A 24691-nucleotide genomic window follows, 5' to 3' on the forward strand; every position below is an offset into this window, starting at 1 on the left:
TTACAAAGAAGGCTTATTGATAAATCAAATTTTAAAATACATTACAGGTAGATGCTATATTAAAAGCTATGTCCATATATGTTGAAAACCAAATCCCCTTACTGTCATTGATAGCTTTTTTCCCTTTTCCTTCTTTGCCTACACACACTGTCCTATCCTTGTTTGGGTCAGCTGCCATCTCTGGAGGTCCTTGGGTGGGTCTTGGCACTTTGATTTCCTTTTCTGAGAGCCCCAGGTTGTGCTCCATGTCCATCATGATGTGGTTGCTGGGGCAGAGTGAGCCTTTGGAGGTGTCTGGGCACACAGCCCTGATGTACCAGAGGGATGTGCTGCTGTGCAGAGGGACTGAGCCAGGCTAGACAGCTCAGCAAGAGGAGCACAAAATCCTGTCCCTGGGGAGGAACAAGCCCAGGACACACTGGGGGACACCCAGCAGGGAGCCAGGAAAGGCCCTGGGGCACCTGGGGAGCACCAAGGTGACCAAGAGTCACCAGAGGGTGAACTGTGCCCTGGGCTGTGTTGGGAGCATTGCCAGCACAGGTCAAGGAGGGGATCCCTCCTTGCTCCTCACTGTGGAGCTCATCCCTGGACTGCTGTGTCCCCTTTGGGCTCCCCAGTGTGAGAGACAGGGACACACTGCAGAGAGTCAAACATTAGGAAACATTTATTTTCCTGGTTTTAATGGTGAGTGAGGGTGACTGAGCACCAGGACAGGTTGCCCAGGGGGGTGGAGTTTCCCTCTTCGGAGATGTTCAAAAGCTGCCTGGACGTGGTCCTGGGCAAGCAGGTCCAGTTGGATGGCTGCCAGAGGTCCCTGCTGACCTCAGCCACTCTGAGGTTCTGCAAAGCTGGAGTGGGAGCTGCAGTCCAGAGCAGCTGTTTGTTGGATTTCTGGCTCTCCTTCCCATCCCTCTGCTCCCACTTTCCTTGAACATGGTAAAATATAATTTTTCTGACCAGCTGGACTTCCTGCTATGAAAATGATCTTGTTTCCATGTAAGAAGTAGTGTGATTATTGGCATGTTTTTAGTATCAATCTCATGCCTTGTGAGGTGGCCTGGAACAGAGGCTAGACAGTGTTACAGAATAAAGTAGGGATTTATTAAAAGGCCTTCACAGGATACACCTTGGGCAGTACAAGAGCTGAGGCTGAGGCTACAGCCAAGATGGACAGCGGGTCACACTTTTAAAGTTTTCACACTTTTATCAGTTTTGGTCCATTTCCAAGTTGGGGTTAATTGTCCAATTACAGCTCCAGGTTCTGCAGTCCCATCCTCCCAGACTGCTCTCCTCAATTTGCTGTTGTTTGCACTTTTTGGTCCTTTTTGTTGTTTTTACTTTTTGGGCCTGAAGCTGCAGCGGTGTCCTTGGTTCTGGGGCTGGAAAAGGATTGTTCTGTGTGACTGAGCTGCGAGGAGAATTTGCTAACACTTTATATGGAGCTCAGAGTTATATACTAATGCAGTACAGAATATGGAAAATATGAAAGCTAAAACTTACGGCATCAAATCAACAACAATTTGTTACAGTTACGAGAATTTTGAAAAAAAATGATGGAACCTAAACCTTTACCTAGTAAAAGAAGGAGCCACATTCTGAAATCCATTATAATGTATTGTTCTTCCTTCTCATTCTCCTTTTTCATAATAACTGAATGGCTATAGATTCCTGAGCCAAGAAATCTGGCTAAAAGACACACTTACATATATTTACAAGATTTCAAGCTTATATCAGACATGCCAATTGATGTGCCTTATAAAAGATAAGGAACACAACGACATTCTATCATCATTAGGGCTCTTAGATTAATCCAAAAACTATGTGTGTGTATATATATATATATATATATATATATATATATATATATATATATCTAGTATGAACAAAAATTTCTGTCAATATCTGACCTTAGTTCTGAGTTCTGGGCTTTAGACTGATTATTAGAATTTAAAAAAATAAAACTTTTATATGGCTTAAGCCCCTTTGCAGTGTCACCTGTATCACCTTTCCTGCCTAGAAGATTTTTGTAGCCCTCAGCTGTGTTTAGAAATAAATCAGTAAACAACTGTCTTCTCAATTAGACCTGCACAGGGGAATAGGAAATTCCTGATTTCCTGATTATAAATTCATGGCCAGAAAAATCTGGTTGTGAAAGCTAAAGAGCACTGGAAGGGACCCTGTTGCAGGCAGGTGGAGAGACCGCGGGAGATGTGGGTTAGCCCTGGAGTGCTCCTGTGGTAACTAAGAATAGCAGTTGGATAAAAGGAAAACACTAAAACCAAGGAAGTAGAACAGAGAAAAAACAGTAAGGGAGCAGAGGAGAGAGACTGTAAGTACAGAACAGAGGAGGTAAAAAACAAAAGCTGGAGTCTGGCAAATAAAAAGTCTTCAGTGTAGGGGATGTTTTCTGGGTCTGCTCCTTCCTTGCTCTCCTGGGAGTTTAACCAAGAAGGGTTTTCCTTCTGTGCCATCTTGGATACATCAAATTTAAGACAAAGAGCTTCAAGAACAAGAGAAAGAAATCTTCTGTTGCTTTGAACTTCAGCCATCTCTTTCTGAGCCTTAAAGCCTCTTGATACGGCATGTGATGTAATTTTTTCCCCTGGCTGCTGCAGCACTTGGACATTCCTGCCTGAATTCGGCCTTGGAGATGGTTCTGGGAGCTCCTGCAGCAAGAAAGGGCAAAGAATTGGATGCTTGGAATGGTTTGCTTCAAGATGTACATGTGGGACATATGTTCATCTTTTGCTGATCTTTCCTTTCTTCCTCAAAGTCCCAGATATGTCTTCCTGCTTTGGGGCTCTGTACATGCAGTCCCTTGGCAGCAGGAGAAGAAAGGCTGAAGAGTTGATTCCTATAGATATGTCTGGAGAAAAAAAAACCTGGTTTTTATATTCCAAGGCATGGGTACATTCAGGTTTGAAGTATATGTGTATATCATACCCCTGGGAGGTACTGCCTGGTGTCAGAATGACCAAAACCCCTGAAGGTGGATGCTGAGAGAATGACTAAAAAATGTCCTTAAAGCCTTGGGTCCATCTTTGCGGGTGGAATAACCTACATAAATTCTTGTCCTGATTTTTGTTGAATATGTGAAAATGGAGTTAAACCCAAACCCTGCATTTTCAGCCTGGTACTTTGGCTGTGCTGAATGCTGGTGATGTCCCTGTGGGCAAAGCCAAGCTCCAGTCCCTCACTGGCCTAACCAGTCCTGTTTTAGTGGCCATTTGGGTGCCATGGGGGCAGGTTTTATGGTGCTGGTTAGACAACTCTGCAGAGTGGCATTAATATGATCCTTCAAATAAAACCTCAAACCCACTGGAATGCAGAATTCATCATAAAACACAGCTTTTTTGCTAAAAATGCCTAATCAGTGCCAATCTCCCTGGTTGTCTGCTCCCTGAAATTACTTCCAACTTGTGGTAACATTAACCCCATTATAATGACTGTCCATTAAATTTTTAGAGGGGTAAATTCAACCTTCAGAGCTCTCTATTTTGATTACTAGGGACATGGGGCAATTTGAAATATGCACTTGAGAAGCTAATGAAAGACAGAAGGCTTGCTGTATTTCTGACTTGGCTTAACACTTGGGGTTTAACATCAGGCACTGGCAGATGGTCTGGAAGATTCTGCATTTGCACAAAGCACAGTAGTGACAGCAGGAATTCAAGTGTGGCTTGCAGGTTTTGAAGGTTGGCACGCAGTTAGCAGCAGGTGGGGGCCTTGGCTTTGGAGATATCTTGCGTTTAGCATTTTTCTGGAAGATAAAAACATGAAAATTCATAGACAGGTGAAGTGAGGGTGGTGAACAGCAGGAGGTTCTGGGGGAAGGAGCAGCTGGCTGTGGCAGTGGGAGCTGTGCTAGCAATGCAGAGGCATGATGGGGCTGGGGAATGGAAAAGGGTGGCTTGAGAGCAACCTTCTGAGCAAAATGACAAACCTCATTTTGACCATGACTGGATGGAGCTTTGGAAAGGGTCTCTAGGAAGGCAGCAGTGAAGAAATGCACTACTGGCAGCAGTATATTGGTGCCAAAATGTACTCAGATGGTGACATTATCAACAAAACCAATTAAGGTGTCATGTTTGGATCTCCCAGCTTTTCAGATGAGTGAAAACTCCCTGTCAGTCTCGTTAGCTGAGCTGAGAGAGCAGGGCAGCAACTTGGCAATGCTCCCCCTGGTGAGCCCAGGGATCCTCCACCCGTGGGAATCCTCCCCTGCACACACAGTTCAGGGTGGGGGGAAAGGTCTCTCATCCCCCCCAGGAGTGCAGCTTCTCTGCTGGGGACGTGGAAAGGTGGAAATTTTGTGTTGCTCAGCATGTGCCTGGGACCTGGAAGGGATCTCTGGAGCCCAGTGGCTGCAGGCACCCTGTGCACTTCTGAAACTCAGAGTTATGGAATTCTTTGGGTGGGAAGGGATTTGAAAGCCCATCTCATCCCACCCCTTGCTACAGGGACACCTTCTGCTATCCCAGGTGGCTGCAAGCCCTGTCCAACCTGGCCTTGGACACTGCCAGGGATGGGGCAGCCACAGCTTCTAATTTTCTTTCCACCATTGTTGTTTCACATCTATTTTTACAACATTTAGAGCTTTAAACTGTAATTAATATGTAAATTATTTAAATCAGGGAATGACAGTAAAAGCCTTTCAAATGAATGCACCAAGAGAAACTCTAGAAGTAACAAACTGTTCTAATCCAACAAAGTTTTTTGAACAACCACCAACCTTGGAAGATTTCTTGTTCTCTGCCTCTTTCCTGCTGACTTTCTGGGATTTTCTGGATAAATCTTCAATGAGAATAGCAGAGGAAAATGTAGAATCAGTTTTACAGAATGTTATTTCAATGAGATAATCCTATTTTTGTGTGAGAGGAGGCAGATAACATACACTGCCACTTCATTGCTGCATGTTTTGCAGTGATGTTCATCTCAATTCAGAGTGTCTGAACTCTGTCACTGCTGCTTGTGTGAAGCAGAAGAGCAACTGATATTTGTATTTTACAAAGGATTTTTTACACATTGTTTGGTAGATGCAAACAATGAATTATTTCAGAGAAATAAAATTAAAAGTCTCTGTGAAAAAGATTGGGGTGCTCATGCGTAGTAGTCACATAAACAAAATAGGAAAAATCTTTAGAATTCCACAATTTCTTCTGTTAAAATGTTGTGCTACATGCATAATTTTGGAAGGAATTAACAAGTGTACACTGCTTTCCACAAGCAAAAACTCTGCTGATTTGGCACATACTCTGCATCTGTGATGCCACCTTTGATTCTGCAGTTCTTTCTTCCTTCTTCCCCCACGATCTCATTTTACATAATGTTACTTGCAAAGGTGTTTCATTCATGTGCCTGTAACATTGCTCCCTCTATATACTTGTCACCAAATCTAATTTTAGATATAACTGTGTAAATTCCATTACTTGTTTTGGGGCTTGTTTTGGGCTCTAACACAGCAAGAGTGTTCACTTCCAGCTCACCAAGCTATTGTGGTATTTTTGATACCTTTATTCTGTGTGTGTGAGTTCTGCAATAAGCACTACCTGTATGTAATGGATGATTGAGATAAAAAATATCCATATCCCCACTGGTGAATGGTGTCTCCTTATCTATTCCAAGATCTTCTATCAATATATTTTTAAATATTTTCTAATTGCTAGGATTTACTGAGTTGCAGAATGAAGAACAAATATTTTGAGCTGGTTTGGGGGGGGGTTTCAATTTTTTTCTTGTATCATTATAAGTTAGGGTTATGCATCTCTAAGAAGCAGTGGGGAGAAATATGTCACAGCTCAGCCCATCTGCCATGTCAAAAGCATGGGCTCACTTCTGGGAGAAGATGGAGAAATCAGCTGAAGGGATTGTATTTTATAGCCCTGATTTTAATTGGGACATAAAAACGTTATGGGAATTGTGAGAGTGGAGGCATCAAGGATCCCAAGGATCACAAAATGGTACAGCTTGGGAGGCTGCAGAACAGCACAAGCTCTGTTAAATTCTCAATTAAACAACACTGAGTTAACTCAGGATTCAGAGGTTCAGATTTCTTTGGAAATGCATGTGTGGGGCAACTGTTTCTCCTTAAAGATATGCTGTCCTGAGCAAGAGCATGGAGAAAACACAGGAAACAAGGTAATGACCAGAGTGCTTTAAACTAAAGCCCTAAAAACGTGCAGAAAGGAGCTAAACAAGAGAAGGGTTATTTTTTAAATTAGCATTTGGACACAGTTATGAATGTTCTGTAGCTGATTATCTCCAAACACCTGTGGGATTTTTGAGAGAAGAAGTTGGTGTAAATTACATGGAAAGAGTTAAGGCAGACATGAGGAAAGAATTTTGTGAAGCAAAGAGTTAAGCATCACCATAAAGAGGCTCTTCCCAAACAGGACAGGTGGTCATGTGCCAGTAACTACAGAGACAGGGTTGATCCTGTCTTGGACAGAAAGATTAATGACCCTTGGCTCTCCCTTGCAGTGCTCTTTTCTTCCCCTGTTTAAAGGCCAGGTAAACTGAGGTTATATTAGTACCTGTTAATACTGTTGATTTTTCTATCACAAGAGCAGACCCTTAAAACCCTCAAATTATGTGTTTTTTTCTCATATGCATAAGATTTTCTAAGCAAGGTTATTTCCCACATTAGCACAAGACCATTCTCTTCAATATAAAAAGGCTTACAGTGTGATGGGAGCTGAAGTGAAACCTGTAAAACTGAAATAAATTGTATTTTTTTCCCCTCTAAACTGAGGTTTACATATTGTCATTCTTTGGTGCTGCAGCCACCACAGTTCTGTGCCCTATGAAAGTTGGGGCAAATAATTCAGAATAATCAATAATTCAAGCAAAGTTATCCAAATAATTCAGAATAATCAAAAGCAGTGTTTCCTGCAAATCTTGTTAATTTGACACTGAAGGGCAGGTTTTACTCACCAACTATGGAGATGGGTGGAAGATCTGAGAGGTCCATTTTGCTCCTTCTGGACACGTTGCATTCTGTCTTCTCCTCAACGACCAAGTGGGAATCAGCAGCCCTGAACAGGCTGTAGCAGAGCAGGAGGCTGAGGAAGAGGTTCTTTCTTGCCATTGTGGAGAGGAAAACTTCCATTGTCATGAAAACCAAAGTTGGTCAAAACCTGTAGAAGTGATGCAAGGATATGAATCTCTGCAATGGTTTTCTGTCACATTGTGCAGCTTTAGCAACAAATCTCTGCCAATTATTTTATTTCCTGCACTTTGCCTCTGGTCCCAGAATACCTAAGATTGTAGTTGTAAGAGTGGAACAATGTTATCTCAAATACAACTCCCTGAGATATTTTTTCCTAATTCTTTTCTCAAAAGGTTTATTTCCCATAAGATGTGAAGGTCCTCCCAGCTGAGCTTTATAATGGTTATTATATGGCCAAGGGCAGAAACTCAACCACATCATCAATTTTTTCCTAGGAAATCTTGTGTACAAAACTGTGCTAGAAAACATAAAAGAATAATGACAATTTAAACCCTCCCCCCCACCAAACTATGTTTCCTGTTAATTTTCTGGTCTTAAAAATAAATCATGAAGTAATATCTTGTTTTATTTCACCTCCAAGTGGCTGCTCTAATCCCATTTAAATCACAGCCATAACTCATGTGAGTTATAAAAGGCCAGTGCTGTGTAGTGTTTATGTGCCTTGGGGTTACACACTGAATAACTTCCAAGATGTGGCAAAGTCTGGGATTTGGGGATACTCATGGAGGCACCTGAGCTGTGCCATTCACCTGAGGTGACAGTCCCTGCAGGGTACACAGGGAGTGTCACCAACCTGCACTCCTTTTCTTGTACCTTCCTATATTTCAAAGCTGATTTTTATTTCCATGTGCATCAGTTTTCTGCAGTGTCAGGGTTCTGGGAGCCTTGTTCCCCCGGAGGCACTGCCAGTCTCCAGATTTATGGGTGGCTTTGTGTCAGTGAAAAGCTGCTGGATGGAGTAAAAAGAGCGAGTAAAACCAAGTGTTTTGGGCCATTCATCTGGCTGTAAAGACTTCATGGCTGGGGAGTTAAAAGATGAGGAGTCTCTGCCTTGGGAGGGCTTCAGTCTGGTCACTGCTGCTGCACCAAGTCTGTTCTACACCTGCTTTTGTAGCCCCACCGACCCACCCCTCCCTGGGAGATGGTCACTATCCTGCTTCTAATTCCCAGTGCTTGGGATCAGTTCAGGAGTTGTCTGTTCTGCACACCATGTTCCTATGCCAAGCAGTGCTGGGGGCATCGAGGCTGCTTCCACTGGTGGCTGTGGCTGGGCCATGAGGGCACTCACCTTTGCTCTGGGGCCAGGCTGGGAGCTGGGGGGAATCAGCCTGGAGAAGACAAGGCTCCAGGGAGCCATGAGAACCCCTTCAGCCCTGATCAAAAAGAGGGAGAGCAACTTTTTATCCAGACAGAGAGTGATAGGACAAGGCTGAAAGGTTTTAAACTAAAAAAAAGAGATTTAGACTGGAGACAGAAGTTCTTTACTCAGAGGGTGCTGAGGCCCTGGCACAGGGTGCCCTCAGAAGCTGTGGCTGCCCCTGGATCCCTGAAGTGTCCGAGGCCAGCTTGGATGGGGCTTGGAGCAGCCTGGGATAATGAAAGGTGTCCCTGCCCATGTTGTAACTGAATGGGCTTCAAGGCCTCTCCCAACCCAAACCATTCTGACAGTCCATAATTCACTCCTGAATGTGTCTGGGCTCCATTGGGATTTGCAGGGATGTACGTGCTGGATCCTCTGTGGTTTACACATCTGCATGAGCTACAACTGAAAGAGATGTATCAGAGCCTGGAGTTTTACAGGGGAGGAATAACCTCTGGGGAGGCAGTGCTGCTGTGTCTGAAATGCTGCACAGATGTGAAAGTTCAGACCCTGGCTGGATCAGAGTCATGGCTGTGGGTAGGAGTCTCCTTTGAATGAGTTGATTCAAATTTTATCATATCAGATGTGAAGAGCCTTTGATTTTATTCTGAATCTGAGAGGAGAAAGTGCATCTTGTTTAGAAGACTCTACAAATTCCAGTAACCAAAAGGAACAAGTCCTGCCATGAGAATTTTTTGTTGTCATGGTAAAATTGAATTTTTAGTTACTGCAGTTTAGTAAAGTAACAAGGTGACACTTCTGTGTTAATTCTCTACCTACTCTGATCTTGCAAACTCTTGTACAGAAGCTCAGCCCTGGCCTGTGGCAATTGCCCATTTATATGGGAGTATGTGAAAATATTTTCGAGGTCAAGATCCTACTTTTTCTTCAGAGGAGTTGCCCTTTTATTTGCTCTTCCCCATCTCCTTTTACAAAAGATGTCCAAACCTCACTGAGATTTCTTGATGTTCCTAAAAACTGCTCTAAGAGATACCTATGTGTGTAAAGAACTATTAGGTTATAACCATTCAGCTCACAATTGGAACTTCTTTTCATCTAACAGATTTTACCAACCTGAGTATCCCTGGTAATGTTCATGTTCTAGGCAGATGTTTACAATTCATACAAGAACTAAATAATGACTTGTGCGCCCAAAAGCTTGTCTATATACAGTTGGTTAAATGTAACATATTGCCTATGGCAAATCTTAGCCTGCTATACATTAAAGTTTCCTGATTTTTCAGATCTAGGCTTAAAGGAAAGAAAGAAATTTTTTACAGTGAGAGTGATAAAACACTGGCACAGGTTTTCCAGGAAGGTGGTCATGCCTGATTCCAGAAAACATTTAAGGTCAGGTTGGAAGGTCTTTGAGTAACCTGATTTAGATGAAGATGTCCCTGCTCATGGCAGGGGACTTGGACTAAATTACTTTTAAAGGTCATTTCCAACCCGATCTATTCCACAATTCCATGACAGAGGGCTTGTCTGTGGCAGGTGGATGGAGACATTTGGGCTCTAATTCTTTCCCTGCTCTGAGCTGGAATGACAACAGCAAGCTGTGAGCTGAAAGCTGTTTTGCTTTGCACACAGTGGTGTTCATGCTGCAGATTTTAGCTTGTAAAGCAACTTCTTAGCCTCATTGCAGGATATGCTCTGTAAGGTACCTCTGGTGTTCAGGTCAGTGTGTGCTGCTGACCTGGAATTCTGACTGGCACAAAGCTGCCTGATGGACACCACCTTGGCCTGCCCCCAATGTACCATTTAAACAAGCTTCCCCCCCAAAATGTTGTTTCTGTTGTATATCCTTGTCTTTATCTCAGCAAAATTGCCAATGGATGTGGTTTTGTCTGAGCAAACAGTAAAATTTTACAGCTGACATCTGTACTTCAAACAGCAACACCTGAACCATGGCTGGGGTGGAAATGCAAACCTGGCTTGGTTTGAGCTCTGATCCACAATGGGGGTTATTAATCACAAGCACTTGGGTGGTAGGGATTGTACAGCCCTGGGGTGAGTGTTTGAACCTGGAAACTGCACATATTTGGGGAATATGCATTTGTTCTGCAAAATTCTATCCATTGGCTGGAAAAGTAACGCTCTCTGGAGCAGCACAGTCCATGAGGGCCGAGCTCATGGAGGGATGAAGGAGGAGAAAAGTGGAATCAGAAGTGGAGTAAAAAGGTGTTCATGGCCCCAAACCTGCCAGAGCTCCAGCAGTGTTTGGACAATGCTCTCAGGCACAGGGTGGGATTGTTCGGGTGTCTGTGCAGGGCCAGAAGTTGGACTTGATGTTTCTTGTGAGTCCTTCCAACCTCAGGATATTCCATGATTCTCTGACTAATCTTGGGTTTCATCTTTTGCATCATATTGCAAAACCTTTCTCTAAGTTTGTTTTCTTTTTCTGGCATTAAAGAGAGGTTTACTTTTCCATTTTGCCCATTATTTCCTTCTGGGACTCATCAAAAGCTGATTAAAGCAATCAAACTATTTTCCTTACCTCTAGCTGTCTTCACATCTGTTTCTCTCTGAGCACTTACATGTAAAAGTTTATTTTCCTTTTGAGCCCCTAACAATTCAGAATAAATAGCTTTAATAGTGGAACTTGAGAGGAGGGTTCTGATTTCCCTAATGTTACTAAAATGAGCAAGGAGAACTTTACCATACGATTTTTAAATTTTTGGTTCTGGAGACTTAGTCTTGCCTGGCAATGAAATTTAAGCAGTGAACTTTAGCTGTAGTTTAGCAAATTATGTAAGGAAATAGTTAACATGTTGCAGTGGTCTTGATTGTCAAGGGAATGACAGAATTTTATTTAAAACCAAAATAAAGGCGGACATTTGAAAGTTTGTTGACTGTCATCAGAGATCACAGTACCCTCTTCTGAGCCATTGCCTCTCTGCTTTGGATTATTATATTATATTCAATATATAAATAAAGCATTTTAATCTTTACCCCAATTGTTGTAGTTCACAAACATTTTTCCTGAATGTAAATTTAGAAAATGACAGATGATGGGAAACAACATTTTTCTCTTTTTAGTAAATTTTTTTGTGGTATCATGTTAAAAGCCTTCTTGGAAATTTGGTTTGCTTGGAAACATCCTGATATATTCAACACTTTTGAAGAGAACTCATTTCTTGTCACAACTGATTTCACTCTGTTCAGAGATCCATCTTCATCCACAACAGACTGAACAGTGTGAGACATTAAAGCAAAAAGTCTGCCATGAACACTGGAAGAGACAAGTTGAAATTTTCTTAGACAGATTTTCTGACAATTTCAGGTTGACTCACAAATTAATCAGCATCTTTATACAGAGCTGAAAACAGCTGCTGGGAAAAACGAGATTGTAAAGTAAGTGATGAAAGACCTATAAAATACAGAAGACCATTTTACAGCACTCTGTAAATCTTCACCTACACTGGGCTGCTGAACTTCTGCTTTGAAAGGATCCTGGAGTCATTAAGGCTGGGAAAGAACTCCAAGATCACCAAGTACAACCTTTGAACAAACACCGCCATGACCACTAAACCATAGGAGAGGACAGGAAAAAAAGGGAATGCAAGAAAAAACCCAGGAATTAGTGGCTGCCTTGAAAAGTGTTGAGATTTTTAGAGGGTGAGAGACTGAAAAATTTGGAAAATGAAAGATGGAAGTTAATGGGATGACTGAGGACCACCTGAGGGAGTTGGTCCTAGAACCAACCTATCCAGTATGCAGAGCAATCCCACCAAACCATCAGGTTTCAGCAAAGGAATAGCAGCAAAAAGGGAAATGGTGTGTTAAGGAGCACTTGGAGGGAAAGGAATGGGTCCCCCTGAGACAAATGGGATCACCATTGCCCCAGGAAGAGCTCTGCTGACCCAGCCACAGAGCTTCCTCTGCCTTGGAAGTTTCCTAACAGCTCAGGATTGACTGCACAGAATACACACAGAAAAGACAGGTGCGTTTCCAGGGCTATAAAGATGTGAAAACACATGAGGAAAACCAAAGAAATAGCTGTTACTCCTCCTTAAACCACAAAATTATTTAAATTCAAATTTATGCAAATTGTGCAATTGAAATTTTGTCACCACAGAACTCTGTTGGTGGCTCTGTTTGGATTCTGACCTGAATCTCACAGAATTTCAGTTGTTTCACTCAGTGCCGGGGGACTGGGTGATGATCTCAGTGCCCCTTTATGGTGTGGCCATACACCTCTGAGAGAATAGTGACAGGGCCAGACCTTGCAGAGAGTTTTTGGTGTTTGGGTGGACACCCAAACTCCTCAATGCCCTCCCCAAGTTCTCTCATGCCCCCCTGGACAGCTCTTTGCCATCCCCACCCAGCACATCTGCCTTTTTTTCCCACACTGTTAAAATAAGAGGAAAGTTGAGTGATCCCTTAATGTGGAAATGTGACTCTGCAGATTGGAAATACCCTTAACACATGCTCAGTTCCAGCTGGATTGGAGGGGGTCTGCCCTTCATGTGTTGAAGTGGATCCTAGGAAGCATGAGAAGGGAAAAACCAGAATGTTCCTGTTCCCCTGCCGTGTTCTGGTCTTAGTTCTTAGACCATTTTCATGCTCTTCAAATCCAGCTGCAAAAGGCAAATTCTTGAGCACATCCAAAAGAACAAAAATGAAAGGAATTTCTTATTTTGCAGGTACATGGATGCCCCTGGACCCCTGGCAGTGTCCAAGGCCGGGATGGATGGGGCTTGGAGCAACCTGGTCTAGTGGGAGGTGTCCCTGCCCATGACAGGAGGTGGCACTGGATCATCTCTAAGGTCCCTTCCAACGCAAATCATTCTGTGCTTCCATGTTTTTATGATTCTACACCAGGGAATATGCTTTCCTCAGCATTTGGATCTATTTGTGTTTTACTCAAGTTCCACTTGGCAGTTGTGCCCCTGTTCTTGTTGTTGGAGGAGGACCCAAGCAGGTTGTTTTACACATCCTGCCCACAGACTGAGATGAAGGCTTTCTCTGGCATTGCTCAGGAAGCCCAGTTTCCAAATGTTCTCTAATCTTTTCACCTTCAGTGACTTTGCCAGGAGAGGGGAAGGCTATTTCCCAGTAAGGGAGGTCTCTGTGTGCCCGTCCATTCCTTCCACTTGACCTTCAGTGTAGGTTCAGTATACTTGGCTTTTCCCTTTGGAAGATACCCCATGTATCCCCGTCTACTACTGATCATAACAGAAACCCTCAATATACTCCCAGTTTTCCTCTTTTCTGCAGCACAAAGAGATGTAGGATAATAAATACCACTGCATTGCCTGGAGAGGAATGTCATGGCCACTGCCAGTCCCAGTGCTTGCATGGAAATCTCTCTGCAGGGTTTGTGTTTCATTAGCTCAGATCACTGGGGTTATAATTACCCCAGTTCTGCCAAACTCAGCTCTTCTGGAAGCCATGAGCACTTCAATGCTAATCCCACTGGGTTTTGACATTGAATCAGGAATTCAGGTTAACTTTTACACATAATTACAGTAATCACTGCACAAATGCATTTACACAAACTGCAAGAGATGTGTTTGTTCTGAACATGATTCCTTATTTTTCAGTCAATGATTATTGACTCTACCCCCCAATATCTGTGCTTTGTTATTCAAGAGCCAGGATAAATGTCACTATTGGATTGTCCTGTTTGTGTACTTATTTCTGGACAGCTTTCATTCTAACTGCTCTTTTCTGATTTGCTTATAAAAGATTGCCTGTGGTCATGGAAAGCGGGTTCCAAGACAGTTCCAGTCTCACACTTCATTCATTATTTCATGTCCTTCCTTTGTGTTTTGCCTCATTTTTAAAAAATGCAAAGCACTCAGTTGTGGTGCTTGGGTCTAAACATAAACTAGGTGTGGTTAAAACTGATCCGTGCTGTCTATGGAGACAGCCATGTATGTAGATGAAAATCAAATTTTTTCAGACTTTCAAAGAAAATTAGGTCCAAATCTGTTTTCTTTTATGGGTAAGAGTTGAGGCTATTTTTAGTTTTCCTCTAATACCTCTACTTAAAGCTACCAGCTAATGTTCTCTTCCAGCCCACGTAATTTCCTTTAGGCTCCCCAGGAATGACCCTGGAGGCAGAGCTGCAAGTGAAGCTTGGGTTTTACACACCTTGCAGTCAGGGATTTCATCCATGTGCTCAGATGCTGCCAAACGGGGACATTCCTGCCTGTGCAAAACCCTCACTCGGAGCATGGTGGGATGGCAGGACACCAAATTCCTCCCTGCAGTGGCCAGGTGGCTGAAAGAACTCAGTTTCTCTTTTAATAAAATAGGCTTAAATTCTTATTCATCTGTATGAAATGGTGTCATCCTCACTTGTTTTTAAACAGAAAAAAAAAGGGCATGAATTTTTAGGATTGGGATTTCTATGGATGCCAGTGTGTTACACCCAGATTTCTGCTGCTTTTCACCCTTAAATTGAAAAAAAAGCCTTTAACATACTATTGACCAAAGTCAAACTGACAAGTGGCATTGGAGGCCTTCTCTCAGCTCATTCTCATTTCTTTGAGTCTTTCTTCCAGACTCTGGCTGGTCTTTGGTGTATTTTTTTGTCATTCTCAAAAACAGGGGCCTGGTCTGAGAGGTACTATGTCTTCTCTAGTTCCCCTACACTGACCCTAAAATCAGTTCACTAAAATGAATTGTGTTTGTTATGGAGACAGAAATGTACCAGGGAGAATTCTGTAGTGTTTGATGCAATATGCTCTTTCTGTGCAATTTTACCTTTAACATTTTGAACTTACTTCAAAATGTTAAAGGTAAAATTATCCTTCAATTTATCCTTCTTGCTCCTTTTATTTCAATTTTTTAGTCCTACTTTCTATTTTCTTTTATTTTCAGCCATCCACTGTGCCCTGTTACTTTTGACAGAATTCCCTTTTGGCAGTTTTCTCTTGCCTGCCATGTATTTAGTTCTTTTTCCTTTGCACACTTTTATTGCTTCCCTACCTTTGTCCTCAGCATCTCCAGCTGCAATATCCTGAGGAATGAAGCAGTGAAACTGAATGAGATGCAACAGTGCAGAGGTCCCATTTAAACACTTTAACTTGAGAGCAAAAAACCACCAATTTCTGAAGGTAACAACTTCTGGATTTCAAATTATAGAAGAAGAACCAGCTGTATTGTTCACAGCATTACCAAAAGTGAGAATATGATGCAGCTGTGTATAAAAAGGCAGCTGAATTCTAGGGTGTGTCTAGAGAGATATTTTGTGACCGAAATATGAAAGTGTTCAAAATTTTGTGCACATACTGGTCTTCATTTAGAGAATTATGTCAAATTTTGGTCATCCATGTGGAGCAAAAATGTATTTAAGTTAGAATGAATACCAGCAAATAAAAATAATTGCTTGAGATAAAAGGCAACACATCTAGTGGTCCTGTGCCTTACACCAAATTTCCTTACATTCCACTGGCAAAAGTTCCCTGTTTTGCACTGATCCTTCCTATGATCTCCAAATCTTTGGGGCTCCTTGATGTCTACAGAGCAGTTAGGAAGGTCAGACAATGTAAAAAGATTTGCCAAGTGCAGGAATATGCAATGACAGGCATAATTTGGCTTGCAGATATTTAAAAACCCTGATTTACAGATGCTTTATATATTATTGTGTACACGAATATAAATGCAACCATTTTTAACTCTCTGTGTGTGTATGTGAGCTCAGCATAGACTCTTTCAAACCATCCTGTGAGTACTTTTCTCTGACAGTTATGCTGGTTTATCAAGCCCCCTCTGCCAGACTGTTTAGACCAAAACCACTTGAGCTTGCATAGGCTGGAAATGAAGGAAACAAATTTCCCTCTGGAGGACCTTCAGCTGACTTCTCTGTGCCATCATAGCTCAAATTCCAGGTGAAAAAGGTGGGAATCACAATTTATGTCAGCAAGGAGCCCAGACTCACTGATTTTAGAGACAGCTGTGGTAAGACAAGAGTCCCCTTAGAAGAAAAACTTGTCCATCACAGCCTCTAGAACTCAGGATAAATGACTCTGCTTGTTCTCCTCCCTCCATCTGCCTGTTTGGAGCCATCCCTGCTCAGACGCTCTGTTCTTTGTTCAGGATGGACAGAACAACAAGCTGAGGTTGGAATTACAGGAGAAAGGGTTCAGAGGAGATGAAAGGGAAACCTTTGCCATGTTCGGGGTAGGGCAGTACTGCAATCCTTGCCTGGAGGTTGTTATTCAGTCTCCAAAGTCAGAGAAATTTAGGAATGAATTAGATGTCTGTTAGTCAGTCTGCTCTGACACTTCTCATATTTGAAACTGACACAGATTCAAAAAGAGCCCCCAAACCAGACAAAACTGCACCCTCCCAGGAACTATCCAGTGTGATGGTGCATATAAAGCCTCATTAACCTCATTAAGGGCTGGATCCTCGTCTCACTTTCCATACAGATACCAGATGCCACAACTGAGGATGGAGTGAATCTTAAAACCAGAAATAGATTAATAACAAAAATACTTGGACGTAACTCTGATGTGAGCTGGGTTCTACCCAGGGGGCAAAGGCCAGGGAATCAAGAATTCTACAGCTTGTTTGCAGGGGTGGGGATGAAAGATGTGGCTCTTGTGAATGGTTTCAGGGATGTGGCCTGAACCAGACTATTGTGCTCATTACTGTTTGCAATAGATTAGAAGCGACTAATGAACCCCTAATTTAGAGGAACCTTGAGAAAGTACCCTGAAATCCCCAGAACAGGACTGGATAAACAAAGGGATGCTAAATACCTAGGAGAGGGAAAAGGTGTAATGAAGCTGAAGCTTACAAAAGCCAACAAAACCATTGAGATCACACAGTCTGATTTCTTCCAGGACAGGCTGGAGACCCTGCCTAGATTTCAGTATTTCAGGCTTAACTGAACCAAGTGATAACACCTCTGGTAATTCATTGCTCTAAATTTGTCTGATTTCAATTTCTAGGAACTGAATCCTTCTAAACCTTCTTCACTGTGAAAAATGCATTTACTTTTTTTTTTCCCTTCCTGAGAGTTGCCTGGATGAGCAAGTAACTTCCTAATAATCTCCCAGCTCAGGTGAACAGGTTGAGCCTGTAGAATTGCTAAATATAAATGACTTCTCTTCCAGTTCTTTGGTTATCCACATGGCTCTACTGTGCAGCTTGCTTATTTTTCATTACAATCAGAGGTTAGTGACCTTGACTGTGCCAAATAATCTCCTTACTCCACTCAAGTCATCTTTAATCAAGTTTTCTACCTACTACTCCGAAAAATTTGCTAGAATTTGAGTCAAGTCAATGTCCGTGTAATGGCTTAATTATCCACAGGGCTATTCTGTCACTGATAATTACCTGGCTATTCCCTGCCTTACAGAAAGCTTCTCACCCAGCTTTACCAATTTACCAATTAGCACCTAATCTCAGATGTCTATTTAGCTGTCCTTCAAGGAATTTAAGCTGTCTCTGAAGAGTATAATTTTGTTTCCTGATTTTAAATAATTCTAACATTCTGCTTTAATACCATCAACCTCTTCTAATACTTTGTCTATTTGAAATTATATGTATTCCTGGTCCCAGGGTTGTTTGGAGGTGAAGAACAGGACTCTAGAATTGTTTGAAAATGTACTCATGCCTTCATACTGAGATTTAGAGGATTTGTAAAAAACATTCTTTAAGTGTTCTCTTCCGTTCCTAATTTTCTCTACTTTTAAGTCTTTCTAGCTCATTTGGGGAAAATCTAAAATGTGATGATTTCCAGCTGTGGAACAGTCTCTAGAAGAGTGAGCATGTAAGAAGGGAAACCAGGGAAGTGCCTTGGAATATTGTGTGAAAGAGGAAGCTGTCAAGCTGTTGCTGCTTCATTTTCACTTGTGAGAGAAATCCTTATTTTAAATACTTATCCCTTTGCTACCTTGTAAGAGCTTGCCTTGTCTTGTAAGACATTACTTTTTTGACAAGTCCTTCTCCTCTCTTCCAGTTCATGACTAGATACAGGCTTTACTGGCATGGATAGGTGAGATTTCCTGTTGGTGCTCCCTTTGAAGACTGTTGTTTTGGGGTTTGTTCTATTTGTACATTCAAATTGGCTTTTACGTTACAATCCAGAAATCTAGAATGTGAAGTTGGGTTTTTATTAATAGAATATTTGGTCTGTGACTGGTGGAGGCTGATGGTGAATTTGCCTCTGAAATCCTTTGGGCAACAACAATTCTTCTGGCCATGAGTTAATGTGATAACTAAAGAACAATGATCAGTTTATATCTGGTGGTAAAAACAAAATGAATTTTCTTTCTGGCTGTTCCTGATCAGTTTTAAGCATCTTGGTTGACAGTCAGAGGACAGAGCTGGGAGAGGTGCTGAGGTCCAGGTGATCCCTGTTTGCTGAGGGTGGGGAGCAGAGGAGGAACAGGAGCTGTGCTGCTGGCAGAGGTCCCCACGACATGCCCAGGAGATGGGGTGCAGCTGTGCTGCTCAGGGTGATCAGTCCAGGATGTTGTATCCCGCACTTGTTGGGGCAGTGGGTGTTTCTTCCCTGCTCCAGGTGATGGGGCTGGCTCTGACACAGCACAGCTGTACCCTGGGATCAGGGTGCTGGGGCAGAGCCCCCCAGGGGCTCCCTGCTTCCCTTGGATCCATGGAGAAGGGAGGGATTCCTGCTTAGCTTATGGCAGATACACCTGCTGAAAGGAAACATGAAGGGGCAATGACTAAGGGATTAAATTTTAAAGAGAATGCTAAAAGTCGTCCTTAATTTGTGTTTCATTGTGTAATGGGGTTTCTAAATATCCTATTTTTATCCCTGCCTGTGTCCTTGACATCCTGAATGAGAGGGTTTGATTCAAATTAATTTTGGTTTGTAAACACAATTTCTTCTTGAGGGCACCACTTGCATATGGGTGACACATGTTGGCCTGTCCCAGCTGAGAGTGCTGAGTGACAGGGAGGGGAGACCTTCCTGGCTGCTGATGGGGAGAAAAGGAGGATTCTGGACACTCTTTCCACGTCCTGGCAAGGTTGTGTTATCTTGACTGTGGCACAGACATTTAAGAACACTCAGAGCCATTGGATTCACATGGAGTAGCTGCAACTTTTATTTGCTGTACTCATGTGCCTCCACTAAAAATGAGGGAAAAGAAAACAAGAAAAAGGTTATTTGCTTTGCTCTTGTCTTTGTGTGTGGAAAATCTTGGGATCAGGGACTCAGATGTTGTGTCCCATATGGAAGGAAGACATTGGAGCAATTCTGGGTATCTGTGCAAGACCAGTGAGAGATCAGGACTGTCTCTACAAAGCTCTGTGAGGCACAGCTTTCCCACTGAAGGAGGGAAATCCATGTGTAGCCCATAAGTGGGAAGTAAGGATGAAGACAAATTTCTGCAAGTGGCATATTAATGGATGAACTGCCCACAGGAAAATAACAAACATTCTAAGAACAAAGTAACGATGGACAAACATCCAAGGAAAAAAATGTGTGTTGTGCATTTGAGAAATGCTGTTCTGGGAAGCAGGAATGCAAAAGGGTTTGGGATTGATGTGGAAATGAGCTCACAGCCTAGCACTGCTGTCAAAAGTGCAAATGGAGCTCTCAAACAGGAAAATGGGAGCAGCTTCAGTAGGAGGGGTGATATTTGTTTGAGATTGGTGTGGCTGTGCCTGGAAGGCGCTCCTAGAACACCCCTCATTTATTGGAAAGCGTTTGAATAAAACAAAGAAATTGAAAAGTATGTCTAAAAAGAGACTCAAAGCTCAACTCCTGGAATTCCAGAGGAAAAATGGAGAGTGTCTCAGTTCCTGAATGTGCTTGGCAGGATTGGAATGAGAATGGGGTGAAAAATGAGTTTTCAAGCAAGATGACAAAGCTCTAATGGGATGAAGCTGCCAGAAGTAGAAGCCAGGTCCAGAACATTTCAAGGATTTTGACCATTCTGGTTCAGTAACAACTGTATTTTAGAACTTCTGCCTTTGGCTTTTCTACTACAGAAAATTGATTTTTTTCCCCTAAGAAATACAGCTTCTAAGCAAAATTGTTGGATATTACATCACTGTTTGTGTTATGGGCCTACTAATTACTAGAAATTTAGTTTTATTTATCATCTCACCAGTCTGAAGCTGTGCTCAAGTGTGGATGTTCACTTCAGCTCTGGAATTTTGGGGACTCATAAAATCATGAAAACAAAGATGTTGCTTTTACACTTATGGCATTCCAATTTTCCTACCAACTTGACCTATCTCTCTACTTACTTATTTCCAACTAGTTTCCTTTTCTTTTAATTTTTTGTTTGTTTTTGTTTGCTTTTTTGTTTGGTTTGTGGTTTTTTCCTGCTTTTTTTTTTTTTTTTTTTTTTTTTTTTTTTTTTTTGCAGTTGTTGGTTTTGGTTTTGTGGGGTTTTTTGGTGGTTTTTTGTTTTCTTTTGGGTTTTTTGTTGGTTTTGGTTTTTTTGTATCTTATATTTTGATTTCTCTAAAACCACTTTAGGTCTTGGAAAATAAAAGTTACCTCCAGAGTTGTCAGGTATTGAATCAGACCTCTTGAAGCAGTCCATTTCAAAATCTTAAGAATATACTGAAAGAACGGGGCTTGAAATTCAACATATAAATGATTAAAAGCTCAGCGTGAATCTTAGATACATACCTATTATTCGTATATATAAATAATATATATTATTATTGTTATAGATAAGTAATGATATATATTATTACTTATTTACATTATGTGGTAACGTGTTACATCTGATTATTCACTGGATGGTTCCCCACTGGGAACTGGCCACTTTCTAAGTTTTTCTTTTAAGCAAATACATTTCCACCCACCCATTTCCATGGATGTCTCTGCCAGCTGAGCCTTCCTAGAGTGTTTCCCCAGAAGAATGTCCCTGCTGCCACCAGCAGCTGGCTCTGGGACCTGCAGCAACTCCGAGCACAGCTCCCCCTCCCAGGGCTGCTTTCCACTGCCGCAGGAAACGCCTCCGTTATGGGAACTTTTGAAAAGTTCATGGCAAAATTAATTTAAAATGTTGCTCTGCAAGGATATTCAAGGAGGCTGATGTCAGGACAAAACCCATACTTCATATTTTGCTGTACAGTTAAAGTTATCATGTTGAAAGGATCTGAAATGCTTAATTCGATACTACTTGGAATGTAATGTCTTTCTTATTATTCCAGGTTGTTTTCTTAATGGCATGAGCATTTCAAAATGCAGAGAGAAGCAAATGAAAAAGGTATAATGTGTGCTCCCTGCAGAGAGTGCTGCCTTCTGTTTCCTAATCACTCAAAATTCAATACAGTTGTTCCAAATTAAATAAAAGTTTAACTGCCGGACTAAAGAAATATGAAGAGAAATTGTCTGATTTGATTGAAAGAAAATAATATTACTATTCCACATACATTGGGTTTTTTCCATTAAATTTGTTTTTTTAAAGGAATGTTATTAATATTTTAAAAATAAGCTATTATTTCTTCAATGCAAATATCCTCCATGAGCATGCACACTTAATTAACAAGGTGTTAATTATTTATTCAAGGGTTTTAGTAGGTGCTCAGTCTGCAAAATACTGGGGACTGATTAATGTGTATCTTTGCTTCGCTGTCTGTGTGTAACATACTGAAGGGATTGCTAAAGAAAAAAAATTCTATATTCAAGTCAGCAAAATCCTTCAGTTTTCAGTGAATTGGGTTTTTTTTATTGACAAGAAAAAGGGAAGATAATTAGGGAAAACACTCTGTTATTTGTGTATTTTTGCATTTGGGCTAGAATGCTGTGAAAGATTTCTGAGCCTGCTTCAGTGGGGAAAAAATAATTATTCTGTGAAGTGAAAAATACATCAGGAAGTGAAACTCTGATATTTGTAAAGCAAACATGGGATGTTCTCAGGAAAAAAACCCAAACCAGAACAAATAACCAAAGAAAAACCAAACCCAACTGAAAACAACAAGAAAGGCTCCAAACCACCGCGAAAACCAAACGACAAAAAAATCCCCCTCCAGCCTTAATGAGCTGCAAAAGACTTTTCTGAAAGAGATTGATTAAACTGTATAAAACGAGAGACTTCAGCCTATCCCAATAAACTGCCTGGGATTTTAAAGGGGCGGGGAGGGGGACAGTCCAGTGATGCCTCTGCAGGACTTGCCCTGCCTTGGTCAGAGCCATTCTCACATTAAGGAGGTGCCCAGAAACCCCAAAATCTCCAGGCACAGCACCAAAGGCACTTCGGAACGCAGTGAGCTCTCCTTTGCCTCCGCGGTGTGGCTGACAGGCAGCAGAAAGAGACAGCTGTGAAGTATAGGTGGAGAAATAAAGCAGGGAAAAGTAGACAACAATCTGGACAGCAGAAAGAAATGAGTCCTTTTTGGAAAATAACAACTGCAATTAAATTACCAATAACATTGTTCGTTTTCCAGTGACTGCAGGGTCTTTAAAATTGATAGAGTAGAAATGGGTGTTGAAAAGAAAAATTCTGGTGCTGCAAACAGCAGTCAGAAATGATCTCTGAATTTCGTATCTTGTTAACCATGTAAAGAAACCGTTGCTTGCCGAACTCGCACAAAATTAAAGAATATTAAGAATATTAATGGAAGACTGGAGGATGGGATATGTGAAGTGTAGGATTTGTTTTGTGAGGTGCTACAGCAAAAGCTGACAGAAAAATAATTACAGTCTGATGTTCAAAGACAAATATTATCAGTCCTAAAATAGATAAAATCCAATCCCTTATCTTTCTGGAGTTATGAAAGCTTCGAGAAAATAGAGATTTATTTTAACATTATATCATAATTTTAGTTACTGCACGTAGACAGGGGAATAAAATAACATGGCTAATCGATTGGAACAGTGTAAAAATACAGCTTAGGAAATGTACGTCGTTAATTTTAAAATCATGTAAAAAGAGAGTGAAGAGAGATAATGTAACATCTAAAATAATTTCAGGGAAAAAAAAAAAACTTAGAAGTAGACTAAACGAAAAAGCAAAATTTGCAACAACAAAAAAATCAATTGAAGAGACAGAAACACCAAACAGAATCGAAACAACAGAATCGAAACAACGTAAATCACAGGCAGTGCCTGGAAAAGAAGGTTTTGGAGCAGAACAGAAAAGTGGAGCAAATAAACGCAGAAGAACAAAACGGTAAAATAACCATTTTAATAAAGTTAAGAGAGTTTTAAAACGTTGCTGCTTGCCGGAGCAGTGAGGCACTGCTCTGAGGTAAAGCAAAGGCAGGCAGATCTCTCGGCACTGCTCTGAGGTAAATGCCGGCAAATCTCTCGGCACTGCTCTGAGGTAAAGGCAGGCAGATGTCTCGGCACGGCTCTGAGGTAAAGCAAAGGCAGGCAGATGTCTCGGCACGGCTCTGAGGTAAAGCAAAGGCAGGCAGATGTCTCGGCACTGCTCTGAGGTAAAGAAAACGCAGGCAGATCTGTCGGCACTGCTCTGAGGTAAACGCCGGCAGATCTCTGCGGTGCTGCGCGGCAGGCATAGCGGATCTACTCGAGGGCAAGGAAAACGCCCCGGGAAGGTTCAGGGCTCGGGTCCTACCGAAGCTGAAGCGTGTCCTGGTCACCAGGCCCAGGCCCGGGCAGGCGCTGCCTCGTCCCGCAGCTCGGCGGGCAGGGCGGGCCCTGGCAGCTCAGCGCGGCCGCCGGCCCGCGCCGCTCCCCGCGCCGCCCCGCACACCGATGGTCAGTCTGTCTGTCCTGCTTCAATTCCTGCTTTATATCAGTCCTCCCCTCGACCCCCACCCCCCTCCCCCGTTTTATTTTTTTCCTCCCCCTCCTTCTCTCTTTGCTGTCTTATGGTTAAAAAATCCAGTGGAAAGTTGAACCTCAGCCCCTCCTTTTTCCTCCCGTTTGAAACCCACCAGGACAGACCGGGTCCGGCCGTCTTCAGGCAGCGGCGATTGCAGCTGGGATTTTGCTGTCGCTGAGGTAGAAAAGGATGGAGAGCAGGGCGAGGAAAAGGCCTGCTGAAAAACCCCCATCCGTTGTGCTCTGCACCGCTTGTTTCGGGCTCCTTGCTGCAGGGTTCCGTGCCCGGCTGCCCGGAGATCCCTGTGAGCGCTGGGCATCTGCAGGATCAGCGCCTCAGCCATTGCCGGGGCTGGAGGACTGGGAGGTTTCCATCAGCTCCACTCCAATGAGATAGTCCTGTGGAGTTACTCAAAGTCAAAGTGCCACGGAGGAAAATCTTTTTTCCTTAAGCTTGATAAAAGGCATGTACAAAGACCAGATGAGTTTACCTGAATGTGGGTGTGATTATTCAAGACGTATTAAATGTCCCTCTATCATTTCAAGGGTTATTATGCATCTCCATGGTATATTAATTCTTTTTGTTGGCCGTTTTGCAGCCATGTGCATGTCATGTGTGCCACCAGGGTTGGGTTTT

General features: G+C 42.3%; 1 protein-coding gene across 1 annotated transcript; it reads right to left on the reverse strand.

Moving 5' to 3' along the window:
* Window positions 1–641: 641 nt before the first annotated feature.
* On the reverse strand, window positions 642–23969 carry ASIP (agouti signaling protein). Its single transcript, XM_009092931.4, has 4 exons — window positions 23846–23969; window positions 6934–7136; window positions 4733–4794; window positions 642–3760 (listed from the first exon to the last, which is right to left on the reverse strand). The coding sequence occupies exons 2-4, from the start codon at window positions 7112–7114 to the stop codon at window positions 3584–3586; spliced, it is 420 nt and encodes a 139-aa protein (XP_009091179.2). The 5' UTR covers window positions 7115–7136; window positions 23846–23969; the 3' UTR covers window positions 642–3583.
* Between the last annotated feature and the right edge of the window lie 722 nt (window positions 23970–24691).

Source organism: Serinus canaria, chromosome 20 (assembly GCF_022539315.1).
Source record: "Serinus canaria isolate serCan28SL12 chromosome 20, serCan2020, whole genome shotgun sequence".
Taxonomy (NCBI): Eukaryota; Metazoa; Chordata; class Aves; order Passeriformes; family Fringillidae; genus Serinus; species Serinus canaria.